The 17421-nt window shown below is 36.0% G+C and overlaps 1 protein-coding gene across 2 annotated transcripts; it reads right to left on the bottom strand.

The window, feature by feature from the left end:
• Positions 1–1042: 1042 nt before the first annotated feature.
• myoz2a (myozenin 2a) lies at positions 1043–13903 on the bottom strand. 2 transcript variants are annotated; one of them, XM_079866480.1, is made up of 6 exons: positions 13769–13903; positions 12008–12094; positions 9214–9380; positions 8969–9083; positions 2628–2811; positions 1043–1447 (listed from the first exon to the last, which is right to left on the bottom strand). In XM_079866480.1, exons 2-6 carry the CDS (start codon positions 12087–12089, stop codon positions 1201–1203), a joined length of 795 nt encoding a protein of 264 aa, XP_079722606.1. In that variant the 5' UTR covers positions 12090–12094; positions 13769–13903; the 3' UTR covers positions 1043–1200. The 2 variants fall into 2 exon arrangements, with proteins under 2 accessions (XP_079722606.1, XP_079722607.1); XM_079866481.1 differs by lacking the exon at positions 12008–12094 and having other exon boundaries at positions 1068–1447; positions 13769–13862.
• Between the last annotated feature and the right edge of the window lie 3518 nt (positions 13904–17421).

The following is a 17421-nucleotide window of genomic DNA, read 5'->3' as shown; positions in this document are numbered from 1 at the left end:
GATCAACATTAGGAGATATTTCCAATAATCCATCAGAAATCAGTCACTGCATGCCATATAATAGCCTTACTTCAGTGTCTTACGTTTTCAGTATGCTACATTTACTTTTTGTTTACATACATTCCAGGTGTTTTACACTTCCAGCATATAGTTTGAAATAATTACGATTTTTTAAGGTTTTTGAAAGAATTCTCTTCTGATCACCAAGGCTGCATTTATTTGATCTAAGTATTATTACAATTAAAAATAACTGTTTTCTATTATAATATATTATGTATAAATATAAAATGTAATTCATTCCTGTGATGCAAAGCAGAATTTTCGTTCATTTGTTAACATTGTCAGGGTCTGAATTAGGCTCGAAATAGTTTGAAATTGACAACATCCTTATTTATTTTTACACTAGAGAAGAACTCGTGGTTATGGAGGGGCGGGACATTTCCCGAACATGCGCTAAGCGGTGCCAATCACAACACACTGGGCCAGCTAACCAATCACAGCACATTTCGTATTTCAAAAGGAGGGGCTTCATCGTAAATGACGAGTTCAACCAGACTAGGGTGAGAGGAGCTGTAATAATATAAAATATGTGAAAAATAATGCGTTTTTTGAACAATCAAGCATGAAAACATATTCTAGTACACCCCAAAAACAAAATCAAGACTTAGTAAAGGGCATAATAGGACCCCTTTAATTTCTTCATCTTTTTATAGTCTTAATTACTTACCACAAACTTTGGAATGGTAGTATATCATGCTTTCCACACAAAAAAAAAAAAAAAAAGAAGAAAGAAAACAACTGTTTTCGGGATTAATAACAATAAGAAATGTTTCTTGAGCAGAAAATCAGCATATTAGAATGATTTCTGAAGGATCATGTGACACTGAAGACTGGAGTAATGTTGCTGAAAATTCAGCTTTGCATCACAGGAATAAATTACATTTTACAATATATATATATATATATATATATATATATATATATATATATATATATATATATATATATATATATATATATATACAGTATATAAAACTATTACTGTTTTGTTGGTGGGCACCTTGGTGGGCATAAGAGTTACCTTGGTGGGCATAAGAGACTTCTTTCAAAATCATTTATAAAGATTAATCATTTTTCCAAACTTTTTACCAGTAGTGTGTATTCCAGTGATAATGAAGTTCACAAAAACGAGGATAATGCTCAGAGGTCATCTGACTCTGGGATAAATGTGGAAGACATAGATGATATGGGCTCAAGGGGGATGCTGGGAAGTATCAGAGGAGCACTGTCAGCAACCCAGCCTGAGGCGGTTCTGTTGAAGGTGGGCCGTTGGACCCCGACAGGTGCTCTGGCCATGGGACTTGGAATGGCGTGGCCGGGTTCCACATCAAGAGGTTTAACAGAGACTTTGGGTGCCTTGCCGAAGCCACCAAATGGAATAGCCACCCTTCAATTAGAGGAGTGACAGTTAATGAGAGCTTTATGGTTTTGTAAGACAACACAACAGAAACAATCTTACAGCAAAAAGTGTAGCATATACTGTACAAACCCTGCAACATTTTAGATCACCCACTTCATCAGATTATCTTGCTGACTGGCTCTAATTCAGAGACTGCTGGATGGCATCTTTCCGCTCATTAAACATGTTCAGGCAGGTTTCCAACATATATACTTAAAAGTCAACATAGCACAGCATTTGTAAACCATTTTATTTTTGTAATTTGACATATTTACATATGCAAGATAATATTCAAGAGAAAAATGGCCCATTATTATTTTTTCCACTGGGAATTGATTTGATTGTAAAAATTGGGCATTATACTAGAATGGACCAGTGCAATAAGCTGAGCATGTTCTGTAGTATTGTTATTGGTAACTAAGGATATGTTTGCACGACAACGATGTAGTAAAAATGACTAAAAACGCTGTATTATGCTGACAGGCCAGTAGGTGGCGATGTCACTTTGTAAAGAAACACTACGCGCCTATAGGAACTGACGTCATAAGAGAACGAAGTCAACGAACGCCATTCTAGAGCTGAAGCAAATTTTCAGATTTTGATTAAAGATTACCACGACAAACAAATTTTTTTCTTCTTTGTATTAACTTGCACAGTAATGTGCACTAACAAAGTAAATAGAGTCAATTTTGATTTCATGATGACTTTAAAACAATTTTTTTTAATAAGTGAGATAAAGCTGAAATAATATAAAATAAAAATACTAGATAAAAACTTAACTTTATTACTGCAAATTATAATTCAATGGCAACTAACTGATATAAGTTTAAGTTAAAGTAACGTACAAAAATAACAAAAACTGAAATGTAGGCTAGATAAATTAAAAAAGAAATAAATAGAATTATTTAAAAAAAAAATAATAAAAAAATGACAAGCACATAAAAAATACTAATACTGAAAATGAAATAAAAATAAAAAGTAAAAATAAAGTTAATTAAAAACATTAATAAGTACTATTAAAGTATATAAATAATAGTAATATAACACTTGCTTAGCTTTCCATTTTTTAAATTATATATTATGCGCATTAATGAAACACAGTTAGTCCAAGAATTTTAATTAAGAAACTAAATTTCGATTTCTTACAAGTTTTGAGTATAGCACAAACCTGTTAAAGCTCTTGTATTGAGGTATCTCATGTCTGGTTTCAGGTTCAGGCATGCGGGCGACCAGCGTTTCGGCCAGAGAGGGGTCACTGATGAGGGCCTGCTCCCAGGGGGACTGGTAGGATCTGGGCATTGCTGTACAGTTGAACTTCTCTGCGGGAACATCCTTCAAGGGACCACCATAGCCTGTTGAAAGCATGTGGGTGGGTGGGGGGGGGGATTTATAAGTTAAAATAAGGCATAAACAGTTACAAGACATGCTGAATGACAAAAAATGCTGATAAAGAAAAACACGGAAACACTTTACTTAAAGCCCTTATATACAGTATAATGCATAATAAAAGGAGTTTTTGAATGAATTTTTTGACATTTTTAATGCATTAATTATGCCTTATAATGCACCTATGACCTCATGAATAATTGTAACCATAGTTATTATAATACTTATCTATTCATTGAACACACCTTTAGAAAATATAATGCATTAAAACGCATGACAAACAACCAATTTCAGATGCAACAAGGAATCTGCAAATATAATGCACTTTTTTATGAAAAGATATTATGCATAATAACATACATTATGGATACCTTTACAATGCATTACACATAAAGGCATAAAGCAAAGTGTTACCAAAAACACAGTTAGGGATTAAAAGACTGACATCTGAAAGACATCTGAATAAAAAACCAAACAAACAAGAAGTGCTCAAGTGAAAAAAAAAAAAGTGGCAGATCAGGACAAAGCACATATCAGAAAATGAAAAAAGAGAGAACAGAGAAATGTAGAGCTCTCTAATTGAATTGTAACTGGTAAGAATAAGTAAATATAAGTGAATCACCCCCTCAGTTTACTGAGCTTAGGCTTCGTTCACACTGCCAGCCTTAGTGCTCAATTCTGATTAATTGCTCAGATCAGATCTGAAGTAAACCCAGAGAACATTTAAGTAAACGATTACGCGTTTATTTATAGTGTGATCTGCCATGGAAGCTAGAGAATTTATGTGCAGGCAATGTAAAAAAAACAAAAAGAGAGCAGAGTTTTTAAACATTTGTGATACGAGCCCTCGTGTTTTTGCTTGTTTGAGCTGTCACCCAGGGCTTTAAACGGGCCGTGCCAGGCTAAAAGCCTCGGGCCCGGAGCACCGAGCCCAAAACCATGCTGCGTTTCCACTGTCGGACCAGAAATTATAATACTTATGAGTTCTGACACATCACTGTCCTTTACTGATTACCTTTCTCTACTGTCTTGATAACTTTGGGTATGTAAAATCTTTGAAGTGACTCCCATGAGTACACAATTGTGACGAATGTTGCTCTAGAGTTTTGAAATGTAATATAATAAGAAATAAAATAAAAGAATGTGTCACGTTCGGTGTAGCACAGGAGATTCAAGGGAACAATCTTTAATAGCTCAGAAGAAAAAACAAAAGCTTCTATACTAAACATTGATGTGACCAAAGATGAACTGATAGAACTGCGGGCCCTCATCCTTCCCTCGGGTCATTTTGACCCGAAACTCATTTTTAATTTTTTATTTTTTTTTATTTTAATTGAGTGTTCATCGGAGTGGTCCAGGACCCTAGGACATTTGTCACACTTGAACCATGAATACACAAAAAAACCTTGACTAGATTCGAGGAGTTTTGTGGTTGAAATATAAAAAAGTAACAAATCCTTCTCCGCGGGTCAATTTGACCCCCTTACAAATGAATGGAATGCGAGGAATGCTTCAGTCAGTACACATAGGAAAACCTAAAAATGCTCAAAATTCGAACTAAAAATGGTAAAACTTTACCCCCCAAAAAGAGATTTTATAATGTCTACATGTGTATCTGAATGCAAACTGAAAGAACTGACTTTAGGACCCAGCGGAACAGCTCATTTGCTCCATAGAGCTATAAGGCCATCTAGTGGCAAGAGTCATGAAATTTCATGTTATATCATTTTATTTCCACAAGAGGTCGGCAAAGACACCCAATGTAAGATATTTTGAACTGAATCAAAACGGTTATGCATGAAATTGTGTGTTATTTTTACTAGTAATTTAAAGTAAAAAAAAAAAAAAATGCATTCAAAAATAGATAAAATATTTTCAAAATGAAATTAAATAAAGCTTTATGGATAAAAAAATAAGTATAATTTTAGGGCTTCGAGTTATTTTGACCCGCGAGGGAAAGATTTGTTACAAAGCACAAAGGAAGGATGAGGGTTACATACACCGGGAGAGTAATCAACATAGAACAGGTGCCGGAACTAATTAACAACCAAACTAACAATAACTTGGAACTCAGGAAAAACACAGGAAACACAGTGAAAACGGAACCAAAACAGAACATGACAGAATGTACATGTTACACTCTGAGCAATAAAACATTAATATAATAGAGTCTTGAAAGAGATTAAATCAAGACAATAAAGAGATCTCCCATGTTTCTCACTGTTCATTCTCATTTTGGACCCCTTCTCTCAGAACTTTCTCATGTCTCAGTTGTGTCTACTTTTATTTCTCCAAAGGAATTTTAGAAGAAACATCTGAGACACTGATACTAAACTGAGAGACATATAAGAATCACAATTCTCCTGAGCTTAGGAAAACCAACCACTGACTGATCAATAAATATTCCTATGGGTACACCTAATACTCCTTTTATTTTATTAATATTATATTATATGCAAGTACAGTTTTTTAAAGTTTTAAGATTTGAAGTACACTACAAGTGCACATTCAATACAATTAAGTCCACTTCTTTTTCACAAGGGAAGTTAAAAAGGGAATATTGCTACATTTTTTAGCTCTTTAGCTACAGTACCTTTAGGTTGTTTTTATTCTGTATGGACAGCTAGCACACTGTTAGCTCCTGCTAAGGGTATTGTTAGCTTCTACAGTGATATATTACTGTCTGGTCATCATTTAATCTACAGTAAAAGGCTTCACAAGGTTCTAAAACATGCTGTGGAGGGACGGAGGGGGACCCTTCAAAAAGAGTATACCTCAAATCGCTGTTCACTGGCAGGGCCAGCAAGCCCAAAACAGCAGTTATGTAATGTGGGTGTTCTGTCACATATCACCCTCATGTGGACAATCTCCTTCCTGAGTTTATTGGCTTCAAGGAAAAAAAATTTTTCAATGCTGAGGGTCTGGGCAGTTCAACGGGCCTCGGAGAAATGAAAATACAGCAGGGGGGATTCGTTTTTAGACACTGTTTTCATGGGGCAGTGCTCTGACACATCAAGATGCTGATGAGCTATGAAACATTTCTCATTAGGAGGCAGTTTATGCTTGCTGACTAGTAGCGCACAGGAAAAAGGAATTCGCTCAAAAATGTCGAAAGATGGTTTAGTGAAAAATATTTGAGACTTAATTCCTTTCTTTGTAATGCATTTACAGGTAACCGCCCAAAATATGTCAAATCAAAGTTCAGTTTTCAGATTTTGTAAGCATAATTGCGTAGTTGTGCTTGGAGACAATTGTTTGATTATTGATATCGTAATGAAACATGGCAAATTGTGCAGACATCATTTTTGGTCATACAAAGAGATTATGAACACATGCAAGAGAGAACCAATGAAATATTAATAACTCATTATGCTGTAGTCAATGTATTTTTTTCATGTAAGCTTTTTGTTTTTCTACAAATTTAGTTTTTGCATAGTAAAAACACTTGTAGCCATAGTTTTATTTTATTTTTGCTAAATAATTTTGTCAGATAAATATTGTTCTACATAAAATATAAATATATATTTCCCCCTCTGGATATCACTTTTAAATGCATAGCGTGATACTAGTGGCTACTCTCTCTCTCTCGCTCACAGTGAGACTTTGTCTGATATTAATCTTGTTTATTTATAATCAAAAATTCTTCTGCCGGTCTTTGTATCGTCCCCTCCCCTTCTTAATGAAGCCTCAAAGACACTAAAATAGCAGGACGTACGGTAAATGTGCGCTCATCCACCAATCTACAGTAGGAAGGGTGGCCAAGCCTTAAGGCTATATCAGGGAGTTATAAGGATAGGATCTGTTTAAGATGTTATCATGGACAGCTGCGTCTCTGTGCCACTGCTTAAAGGACACAGGAAACACTTAACAAGCTTCCTGTTAGGACCCTACGGCCACAGGAATTACATGCTCAAGATGTAAATGATGTAGTGTGCAGCATGTAACAGTAAATGCTCTATACTGTATATTAAATAAATCACAGAAACGGTACATTAATAATCAAAGTTTAGATTCATTCTCATGTGTAGGCTCTTTTGGTTTCGATTTCTCTGTGTTCTGTTCCTAGTGATGATTATTATGTCATTATGATAGGTTTTTATTTTGACTTTATTTGATGTGCATCTTCAGAATATCCTGTTGTCTATGGCTGAATCCGAAATCGCCCCCTAAACCACAATCATTCACTATTCCCTACGTTAGTCCACTAATACGGTTCACTTGAAGGAGAGGATGAAAACGAGTGAGTGAATTCGGACAGCCGTTGAGCGTACATCGGATGTACAATCGTTAATGCCGTGCAATGTGGGATTGAAAGAGTGCACTCAATAACGTCCACTATGGTTTCGGACACCATTACAAATGACTGTCCCCTCAAGTAACGCCCTATTTGAGGGTATATGGGGGGATTTCGGACTCAGCCCATGTGTTTCATATGGAGCCCCTAAAAGGGACATGGTGATGGGAAAAATATGAGATCGGCGGAAAAAATGTGTCAATGCTTTTGCGTTCCCCAGAGAAACTTTGCGTTCGCTCGCAAAACCTTTTTGAGATTGCAAAAGCATTGAAACATAACATTTTTCCTCCCATCTCATATTTTTTTCCATCACCATGTCCCTTTACAGCAGGGGTGTCCAATCCTGCTCCTGGAGGGCCAGTGTCCTGCAGAGTTCAGCTCAAACCCCAGTTAAACACACATGAACCAGCTAATCAAGGTCTTACTAAGCAAACTAGAAACTTCCAGGTGTGTGTTGAGGCAAGTTGGAGCTAAACTCTGCAGGATAGTGGCACTCCAGGGCCAAGCTTGGACTCCTCTGCTTTAAGGGCTCTGTAGTATCAAGTTTTGTTAATTGTATTGAGCAGTGTCAAGTCATAGTCAAAATGGGCGATGCTAGACCATTTAAATGCACACTATGTAAGATTTTTGAATCAAAATATCCAAAAACCACTAGAACAATGTTATATATTTTGTTGATTTGTGTACTTACATGATCCCAAATGTTTCTAAGAATGTTTAAATCCAGAGAAATAAGCAGTTTTAACCAGGACACGGACCCGCGTTACCCCCGATTTCAGGTTTTATTCTATAGAAACCATAGAACCACCAAAGACACTTTAATATATTATGTGTTTTATTATGCAGGTCAGCCACTGTTTGGATCCATTCATCGACAGAAAACTAATCATTGTTATACAGCTCAACACAATTAGTCTTTTTGTTTAAATGTAGTTTTCTTGATTTACCGTGAGTACCATGTTTTACCATGCCTAATATCGATCTAGCTCACTGCAGTGTGCAACAGTGTCTCATAGCTGCAGAGCAAACGCACAGAGTAGCATTATAACAACTTTCAACACACTCAATTGTATCTAATATGATAAAACGCTACCCCACATACGCATGACTGGAGAAGCGGAAGCGGTCTGCGGCATAAAAAAGCTCCACTGCTCTCGAGGTGTGTGTCGTGCTCGTCTCTCATTAGCAATCGCTCCCGCGGCCTCGTTCCGCTCCAAAGGCTTTCGTAACGTTAATAAATCTTCAATACATTAGCGGCCATCCATGAATATGATTTCTGTCCGAGTCCCGTCGTATTCTCCACCGGTAGAGGTGACAACTCCCATGATTCTGCGAAATCAAGGCGTCATCAAGCTACGCCTTTGTTTTGAATAAACGACCTCTAGTGGCGAAAATTTACATAGTGTGCCTTTAAATGACTTGTGTCTTCATCAAAATTCTTTTGATAACTTTCATCAGGGTTTTGGGATGACCGATGCATGTGTGTGTGTGTGTGTGTGTGTGTGTGTGTGTGTGTGTGGGGGGGGTGCCTGAGTAGTGAGGGGGGATTTGGAACCATCCCAACAAAGTTTGAGGTCTCTACGACTTGTGATGTCTGATGCTCAGACACTTTAGGGCAGAGTTCTTTAACCCTGCTCTTGGGGACCCACTGTCCTGGAGAGTTTAGCTCCAACCCTAATCAAACGGACAGTGGGTCTCCAGGAGCAGGGTTGAAGATGTCTGCTTTAGGGCAGAAAATGAAAAATTGTCAAAAACAGCATAAGTACAATGGGGTTCCTGCACCCTTGGTCCTTGGACCCCTAAAAAAAGAGAAATTGCTGTGGACTAACCTGGGGCAATAGTCTCAGGGTTGAGTGTATTGTGTTCCTCGTCAACTCCAAGACAATTTTCATGACTTAAAATGTTTGTCATTTCAGCACTTGGGCCCAGAGAAATGGCATCAATCTGAGAAAAGAAAAACGGAATGGTCACTACAATGAGAATTTGTGGTTATTTGAATTGTATATAACCACACACAGACCTTCTGTGCTTTTGGACCACGGACTCTGTGTTCCATGTAACAAATGACACTTACGCTGTGCTGTGTGTTGGCTTCATTCTGAATACTTTCAAACGTGTATTTCTCTGAGCGCTTCTGACGCATCTTAAAGAGACGGGAGCCCCTGTTTGATGCTAAGGAAAGTTCCTCCAACATGATTTCCTTTGGTGCGCTAACTTTCCTTCCTAGATCCATCTCTGCTTCTGTGGAAAAGAGTAAAAACTAAGTAAGTTTACGTCAACACAATTTCATTTTAAAAATAGGCAGTAGTGGCCTAATGGTTAGAAAGTCAGACTGGTAACCCGAAGGTTGCGGGTTTGATTCTCAATACCGCCAGGAAATGACTAAGGTGCCCTTAAGCGAGGCACCAAACCCCCAATCGCTCCCCGGGTGCAACAGCAAAATGGCTGCCACACTGTGTGTGTGACCACGTTTGCAGTGTGTCTGTTCACTACTCTCTACTCCTAATGTGTGTGAACTAACTTGGATGGGTTAAATACAGAGTATGGGTTACCCTACCTGACCATCACATGTATTTTAAATGAAGTAATCAGTTGTGCATCCATAAGCCCTATTCAGACGGGATTAGTTTTACAAGGGTAGATGGAGTAATGTAATTTTACCACAGGAAGTCTGTAATAATAATGGCCAATTCGCACAGCATAAGAAATCTCAGTAAAACTAGCAGAAGTGTGAGGGAACTCGATTTACGCACCGCCGTCACCTCCCTGTCGTCATGTGCGTACTACGTTGCTTTCTGATATCACGTGTGCAAACACAGCCTATATTTATATATATAAAACATAGGCACTTTCCTTGCGCTAAAAGAAGTTTCTCTAAAATTTTTGCCACAGAACGCAACTGAAGGCTTTTTCAAGTGCCTTCATACATGAAAAACCACAGAAAACTACTTTTAAACAGGAAATTAATATTTACGTACATATTTACAGCGGGTCTATTCGCACAGGATTAGTATTACCTGAGGTAATTTTTCCGGACCTTTTTACAGGAGGTAAAAGTCGCCATAATCTTTACTGACATTGTCCGTAATGATTACTGAGATGGTCTGGTAATAATTACTTTACCCCACCTCTCCATGTTAAACTAATCCCTGTCAAAATCAGGGTCCGTTTACACAACACAAATTTTAAATAAAAAGAGAAAACTTTTTATGTGTTTTGGCCATTTTAGTACATTGTTGTTGTGAAAACGTACCCTCACTTCCTAGAGGGCCACAGCCCTGCAGAGTTTGGCTTCAACCTTAATCAAATGCACCTCATCCAGCTAATCAAGTCCTTCAGGCATGTTTGAAAACTACAGGTATGTGTATTGAAGCAGGGTTGGAACTAAACTCTGTAGGACCGTGGACATCCAGGAACTGAGTTTGACACCCCTGTATAAACTGTGATGCTGCAGTGTTCCTGATAACTGACCAACAATTCAATTTAGTAGTCAGTTGCCTTTAGCAGAGGCCCAAATTGAGTTATTGAAGGCTGTGATGCAGGTCACTCGAGGAGCTCTTACAGGCATATCAAAGGATGAAAATTTATCCTACTGGTATGTTCTTACAGCTGTCAAGCATCATCTTGCCGTCAGCCACTGGCCGATCAGTTGTCCGCTCCCCGAAATAGAGTTTCAAACAGACAACTACAAAAGGATTAGTTGCTCTCGGTAGTTATACATCTCTACGGATTAGTATTTTTAGCTGTCCAGGGTGTGGTTAATCTAATCACTATACAAATGTGATTACACAAATCTTAACAGTATTTTAATGTAACATAGTGACATGACGTGAAGGCCGAGTATGGTAATCCATTCTCAGAATATGTCCTCAGCACTTAACCCATCCAAGTTAGTGCACACACATTAGAAGCAGTGAGTAGTGAACACACACGCATACACGCACACGTTTACTTAGCTATCTAAATGGGGACATTGTATAGACATAATTGTTTTTATACTGTACAAACTGTATATTCTATCCCCTAACTCTAACCCTACCCCTAAACCCACCCATCACACAAAACTTTCTGCAGTTTTGCATTTAAAAAAAAAAAAATTTTTTAGACCAGATTTTCAAATGAAGACGTCCCTAAAGGGAGGTTTTTGGAGATTTTGTCAGGTTTTAGTTACTTCTACAAATTTGTCCCCAAAATATAGTTAAGTATAGGCACAGTGGAGCAGTGGGCCTAAATGTCTAAATGTACTATAATTAGCTTGTTTTTGTTTACAGTATGTTTATATTACTAGGTTTATATTAACTTGAAAGCCTTTTAAAAAAAGAAAATAAATTATTTTATTCAGTAAGGATGCAACAATTAAAAGGCCAAGTAAATACTTTTAGTATGTTATAAAATAGTTTTATTTCAAATAAATGCTGTTCTTTTGAACTTTCTATTTACCAAAGAATCATGAATAAAAGTATCACAGTTTCCACAAAGATATATTAATTAGCACATCTGTTTTCAACATTGATAGTAAAAGAAATGTTTCTTGAGCAGCAAATCAGCATGTTAGAATTGTTTCTGAAGGATCATGTGACTGAAGACTGAAGTAATGATGCTGAAAAAAATCAGCGTTGCATCACAAGAATAAATTACATTTAAAATTCATTCAAATAAGTGCAGCTTTGATAAGCACAATAGATTTTCTAAACACATTGTAGCATGTGTGTGTGTGTGTGTGTGTGTGTGTGTGTGTGTGTGTATGTATATATATATATATATATATATATATATATATATATATATATATATATATATATATATACACACACACACTATACTATACCACACACACACAGAGGTTAGTAATAAATCAATGGTAGTACCATCAGTGGCATGGATCTCTCTACAAATAGCAGCCGCCTGCATTTTCCTCTCCTGTGTTGACATCAGAGTATGCTGAGACATGCTGTCTGTGGAAAACAAAGTTAGGGAATGTGAATCTACAACATTTTGCCCCTTGCAATCTCACACATTTTCAACCACAACAAACTAACAAACAAACAAACACATAATGACATTCATAGTCCAGTGGGTGACATATATTACACCTGCTGAACGGCTGACACTAGCACATCCCTTTAAATAACCCAGAGCAACTAAACATGACGTCTGAGCGAAGGCATTGCTCCCTGTGTAGTTCTGCAGGGGACTGTGAATCGATATGCCTGATATAGACCCAACTCGACAGAACGTTGCACCCGAAGGTTGTGATGTCACACCATGCGGGATTACCAGGGGAAAGGTGGTAGTTTGTGTCCAGATCCATTACTGTGCTGTTACATGCTATTCGCTAACCATGTTACTAAAGACTGTAATGTCTGATGGAAAGCTTCTCTAACAGGGCTGAATTTGTGTTGTTACCATTGACTAAAACTATAAAAAAATAATTTATTTGCATAATTGAAACAAAAAGCTGATATAAAATTAGATTAAAAACTTAAAAGAAAATTTGAATTGTTGCCATGTACATACCATGTACCATACTAAAGAATGGTACTATGGTTCATGCCTAAAACATATGAAAAAAAAAAAAAAAATGCAATATTTAGAAATTATGTGTATTGTATGTGCACTAGTGTACTTTTAATCTTACAATTCTATTTAAAAAAATGTACTTGCAGATAATATAATTATGACATAAAAGGCCACTTAAGTATACTTAAAGAGAGCACACTAAGTGCATTTTAAGTCATTATGTTTGAACTATCTTTAAAAGTACACTTATTTTGATTGGTTGACTAACGTACTAAAGCACATGTAATGTACTTGATTATAATTTGAACTGTAGTGTTTTATTTATTATTACGTTTAAAGTTAATAAATGTACTAAATTTCAATTTCTTCATTTCAAATGTGCAATTGCAAATATAGGCCTATTTAAACACATATCAAAAATCTTTAAATAGAAATGACATTAAAGTATATTCTAAATTTACCATAAATGCAGTACATTTAGCAGTAAACTTCAACAATATTATAAAGAGAGTAGAATCCCAAGTGAAATCATATATAAAGATGTGCTTAAGTGGGTCAAAAACCCAACTAATTGCATTTAATATAAATTAATACATTTTCATTTAATTGTAAATAACATGTAATTTCATGCCAAAAAGCATTACATTCAGTTAAATATATTAAAATATTTTATTAAAATATAAAATATATTATTTCCGCAATAAACACTCTTTATAAAAGTAAAAAAGTCTAAAGTGTACTTCTTTTTCACAAGGGACCATGCCCCCCCCCCCCATTAGGTAGAGTATGCTGTACCTTGACCTCAGTATTTAGTCTAAGGCATTTTAGTTAATTCTCTCAATGTTTTATTTGCTAAATACACAAACTACATCAATATGTGAAACCAACAGCATGCACATAGTACAGGCTAGTACAGGCTAATGCAGTTCAGCCCCATATGCAGTCTATGAGGGCCAGTGATGACTGCGACCTTACCGTACTGCTTTGAGACATTATTGTATATCATTATATGTTGATGATGGCAGAAAAGTTGACAGAACTTTTTAACACACTGTACACACAACCCACACATCCCTGCTGCATAAGCACCTGAGGCAGGGGCTCCTTACCTGCGATGTGCCAGGTTGTGTCAGTATCCTTTAACAGAGGTAAGTGGGGTCAGTCTGGATCACTGCAACCTGTGCTTGTTCCCTCTCTGACCAGGACTGAGGGACTCTGGTGGAGCGGACTACAAGGGAGAGGGGTGTCAGAAGGAGGGCCAGCTGTTAGTCTGTCCGTTTGAACCAGCATGCGGTTATTAATAGAGCTGATCACACACAAACAGACATACGTTAACACTTTTGAGTGTAATGGACACACCAGGTGTCTGCTCAGGTTATGACTTCACTGTGTTTGTACAGTTCATTCATTAGCGGGACATTGTTGAGTTTCAGTTCCAAGTTTTGGTTAACATGGTCAATGGCCTAGTTTCTATGGTTTGGAGCAAAGATATAAAACACCCTATCGTAGCAGGTTCATAACAACACATTTTATATAATTTAATAGGTATCATTTATTTTAAGGTGACGTATACATTACTGCATGTACTTAGTAATAACAGTAAATTATGCATAATTACAAGTAACTAAACCAAAACAGTAACTCTGTAGTAAGTACATGTAGTTAATTCATATTACTCAGTATTTATTTGAGTAAGTACAATGTACTGTAACTACATCTTAAAATAAAGTGTAACCATTTAATACTCCATAAAATTAGATTTGTTATATATTTAAAATTTGATTTATATATATATATATATATATATATATATATATATATATATATATATATATATATATTAGGGCTGTCAAACGATTAATCGCGATTAATCGCATCCAAAATAAAAGTTTGTTTTTACATAATATATGAGTGTGTACGGTGTATGATTATTTTCTATTTATAAATACACACACATGCATGTATATATTTAAAGGGGGGGTACAATGGTGTTTCATGTATTCAGAGTTGTTTACAGTGTTAAAGAGATGGATTCTCATGCTAAACATGGGCAAAGTTTTAAAAAAATATTTTGGACGAATAACGGAGAATTTCTATGCTGAAAATCTTACTTCCGGGTTGGTACAAGTTTCGGCTGGTTTTTTTTTAGATCGTGGATCTAATGACGTAGATGAGAGTGGAACTCCTTATATGAGCATTTCTCCCGGAAAAGCGCGCCCGCGAGCACGTCGACTAGAGGAGAGCGAGACCGCGCACATCAACGCGCTTCAACAGGAAATCATCGGCAGCGCTGCATAGGATTTGTTCAAGAATGTTTCCAAAAAAGTGTGTATTTGGATGTGAGGGAAAGCTTACCGTGTTCAGTTTTCCAAAGAACCCAGCGTTACAGGAACAGTGGATGCAGTTTGTTTTTCCGGGGCAGCAACGGAGTGTAGGAAGTGCGGTTGTGTGTTCTGGTCGTTTCAGTGACGAATGTTTTATTAACAAGGCTCAGGTCGACGCTGGATTTGCAAATCGTTTGCTATTAAAACGTGGAGCGGTCCAAGTGATAAAAGACCCCATTCATGTAAGTACAACTGGATCAGATTTCTGTCTTTTGCTGGAAATCAAGAACTACCGCTTGACTCTATAGCTCCGCCTCCAGGACTTCGGCTTTTCCCGGAGAGAATCGGAAAGCTGTATTTTTCTTTTCTAAATATAATAAAACTAAACACTTTTTTGAGATATTAAGGATGCACTACTACTCTATAGGTACTCAAGATTAACATGAGATTAGGTGAAACTGTGCATGTTATGTACCCTTTAAGAAATATTTGCATGTATATACTGTGTATATATATTTATATTATATATAATTTATATTATATATAAATATTTTATATATAAATAACACATTTTTCTTAAATATATATGCATGTGTGTGTATTTATATATAGAAAATAATTATACTCCATACACACACATAAACACAAACTTCGCGATTAATCGGTTGACAGCACTAATATATATATATATATATATATTAGAGGTGGGCATAGATTAATTTTTTTAATCTAGATTAATTTTGAAATTAATCTAGATTAATCTAGATTAAAATGGCTCATTTGAATTCTGCCGAAGACATTCAGAATATGTGTGCTACCCAAATAATGACTATAAAAGTAAGTCTTTGAGAACGGGTTTCTCAAGCCAGGTGGCGCATTAGACCAGGGGCTCATCTCCTGTTTCCACAATGCATCACAAACTGCTTGAGAAAGCTGTTCCACTCATAGACTTTAAAAGGTTACTACTGTACTGTTACCGTCCGTAGGCAACATCCCATGTTATTATCAACTACTATAGGCTATCAATTAGGGATGGGCGATATGGCCTAAAATCCATATTGTGATATAGCCTACATTGCAGCCTCTTGCGATAACGATATTATAATAAAACCATTTCAGAACAGGTTACACAGACCCTGCTAAACAACTGCTAAATGTTTTTTTTTTTTTTTTTTTGAAAGGGTGTATGTAGTTTTGAGAACATATATTGTGCAAAACTGTAAGTATACAACATAATTTTGCAGATAAATAAAATTTAAGTACACTATAGCTGCAGAGACTTAAGTAGGTCTAATGTTTAATATGGCTTGGAGCTTATGAAACCCCACATTTAAAATTAGAATATTGTCTAACTGATGTCTTTTCAGTTAAAAAGAAACACAACAACGATTCTTAAAATCGGGCGCTTTTAATAAAAAGAGATTATGTGCTACACCACTCACTAAGATATATTGGGAATAATACGCGCGCGCTGGTATTCAGTGATATGTTTCGTTTTGAATTTGAGGTGGTAGAACGGATTAGTCGTGTGTTAACTTACCAAACTGTTACACCACACAGTCTACGTTGGACGGCTTAAATCCGAACCAATCTTTTACACCAGCTTTCACTTTCAGCCGTGTTTACTTAAGATGACGACGAATATGATGCGTTGCAGCCGGGTGTTCCACGCGGCCGCGGGTAGATTGCGTCATCATAGCTTGTGTAGCTTGAGCCAGCTCCCAACCCAACTTGGAGAATAGATTAACGGCGATATTTTTTTTATCGCGCGATAAGAGTCTCGCGTTAACGCAGCGCGTTAACGCCGATAACGGCCCACCACTAATATATATATATATATATATATATATATATATATATATATATATATATATACACATATATATATATACATATAATGTTATACAGTAAATACCCTTGTGAAAAAATCTTAAACTTAAGTATACTTTTAAAAAGAGTACTTATTACGGAAATAATAATGTTTTCAGACACTTAAGTGCATTATAATTGCAATTAAATAAAAATGCATTACAGTTTATATTTATATTAAATACAATTAGCATTTAACATCTTTATATCTTATTTCATAAATACTTCTAATTTCTTTATAATGTGTACTGCCGAATTTACAAGCATATATGGTAAACTAAAATGCACTTTATTATATTTTCTATTGAAACTTGTATGTAATATTTTTATTTCACATAATGATGAAGCTTTCAATTTAGTACAATTAAAACTTATTAACTTTACATGTAATATTGAATTGCATACTACAGTTTATATTATAATCAAGCATATGTTAATCAACACATAAAAATGAGTGTACTTTAAAGCACAACGAAAGATTATTAAAACATGATGCAAAATGCACTTTAAAGTAAAATTTGTAAGTTGACATTATTACAAAGTGCACCTTTTAAAAGTGTACTTAAGTG

Source organism: Squalius cephalus, assembly GCF_949319135.1.
Source record: "Squalius cephalus genome assembly, chromosome: 3".
Lineage (NCBI taxonomy): Eukaryota > Metazoa > Chordata > Actinopteri > Cypriniformes > Leuciscidae > Squalius > Squalius cephalus.
This window is presented reverse-complemented; position numbering and strand designations above follow the sequence as displayed.

What these genes read in the sequence shown, in the direction of transcription:
- myoz2a (XM_079866480.1), bottom strand. Translation starts at nt 12,089, where the DNA reads ATGTCTCAGCATACTCTGATGTCAACACAGGAGAGGAAAATGCAGGCG. An exon ending in CCCTGAGACTATTGCCCCAG is followed by an intron (nt 2,812 to 8,968) that starts GTTAGTCCACAG and finishes TGCTTTCAACAG; the next exon opens with GCTATGGTGGTCCCTTGAAG. An exon ending in CAATACAAGAGCTTTAACAG is followed by an intron (nt 1,448 to 2,627) that starts GTTTGTGCTATA and finishes CTCTAATTGAAG; the next exon opens with GGTGGCTATTCCATTTGGTG.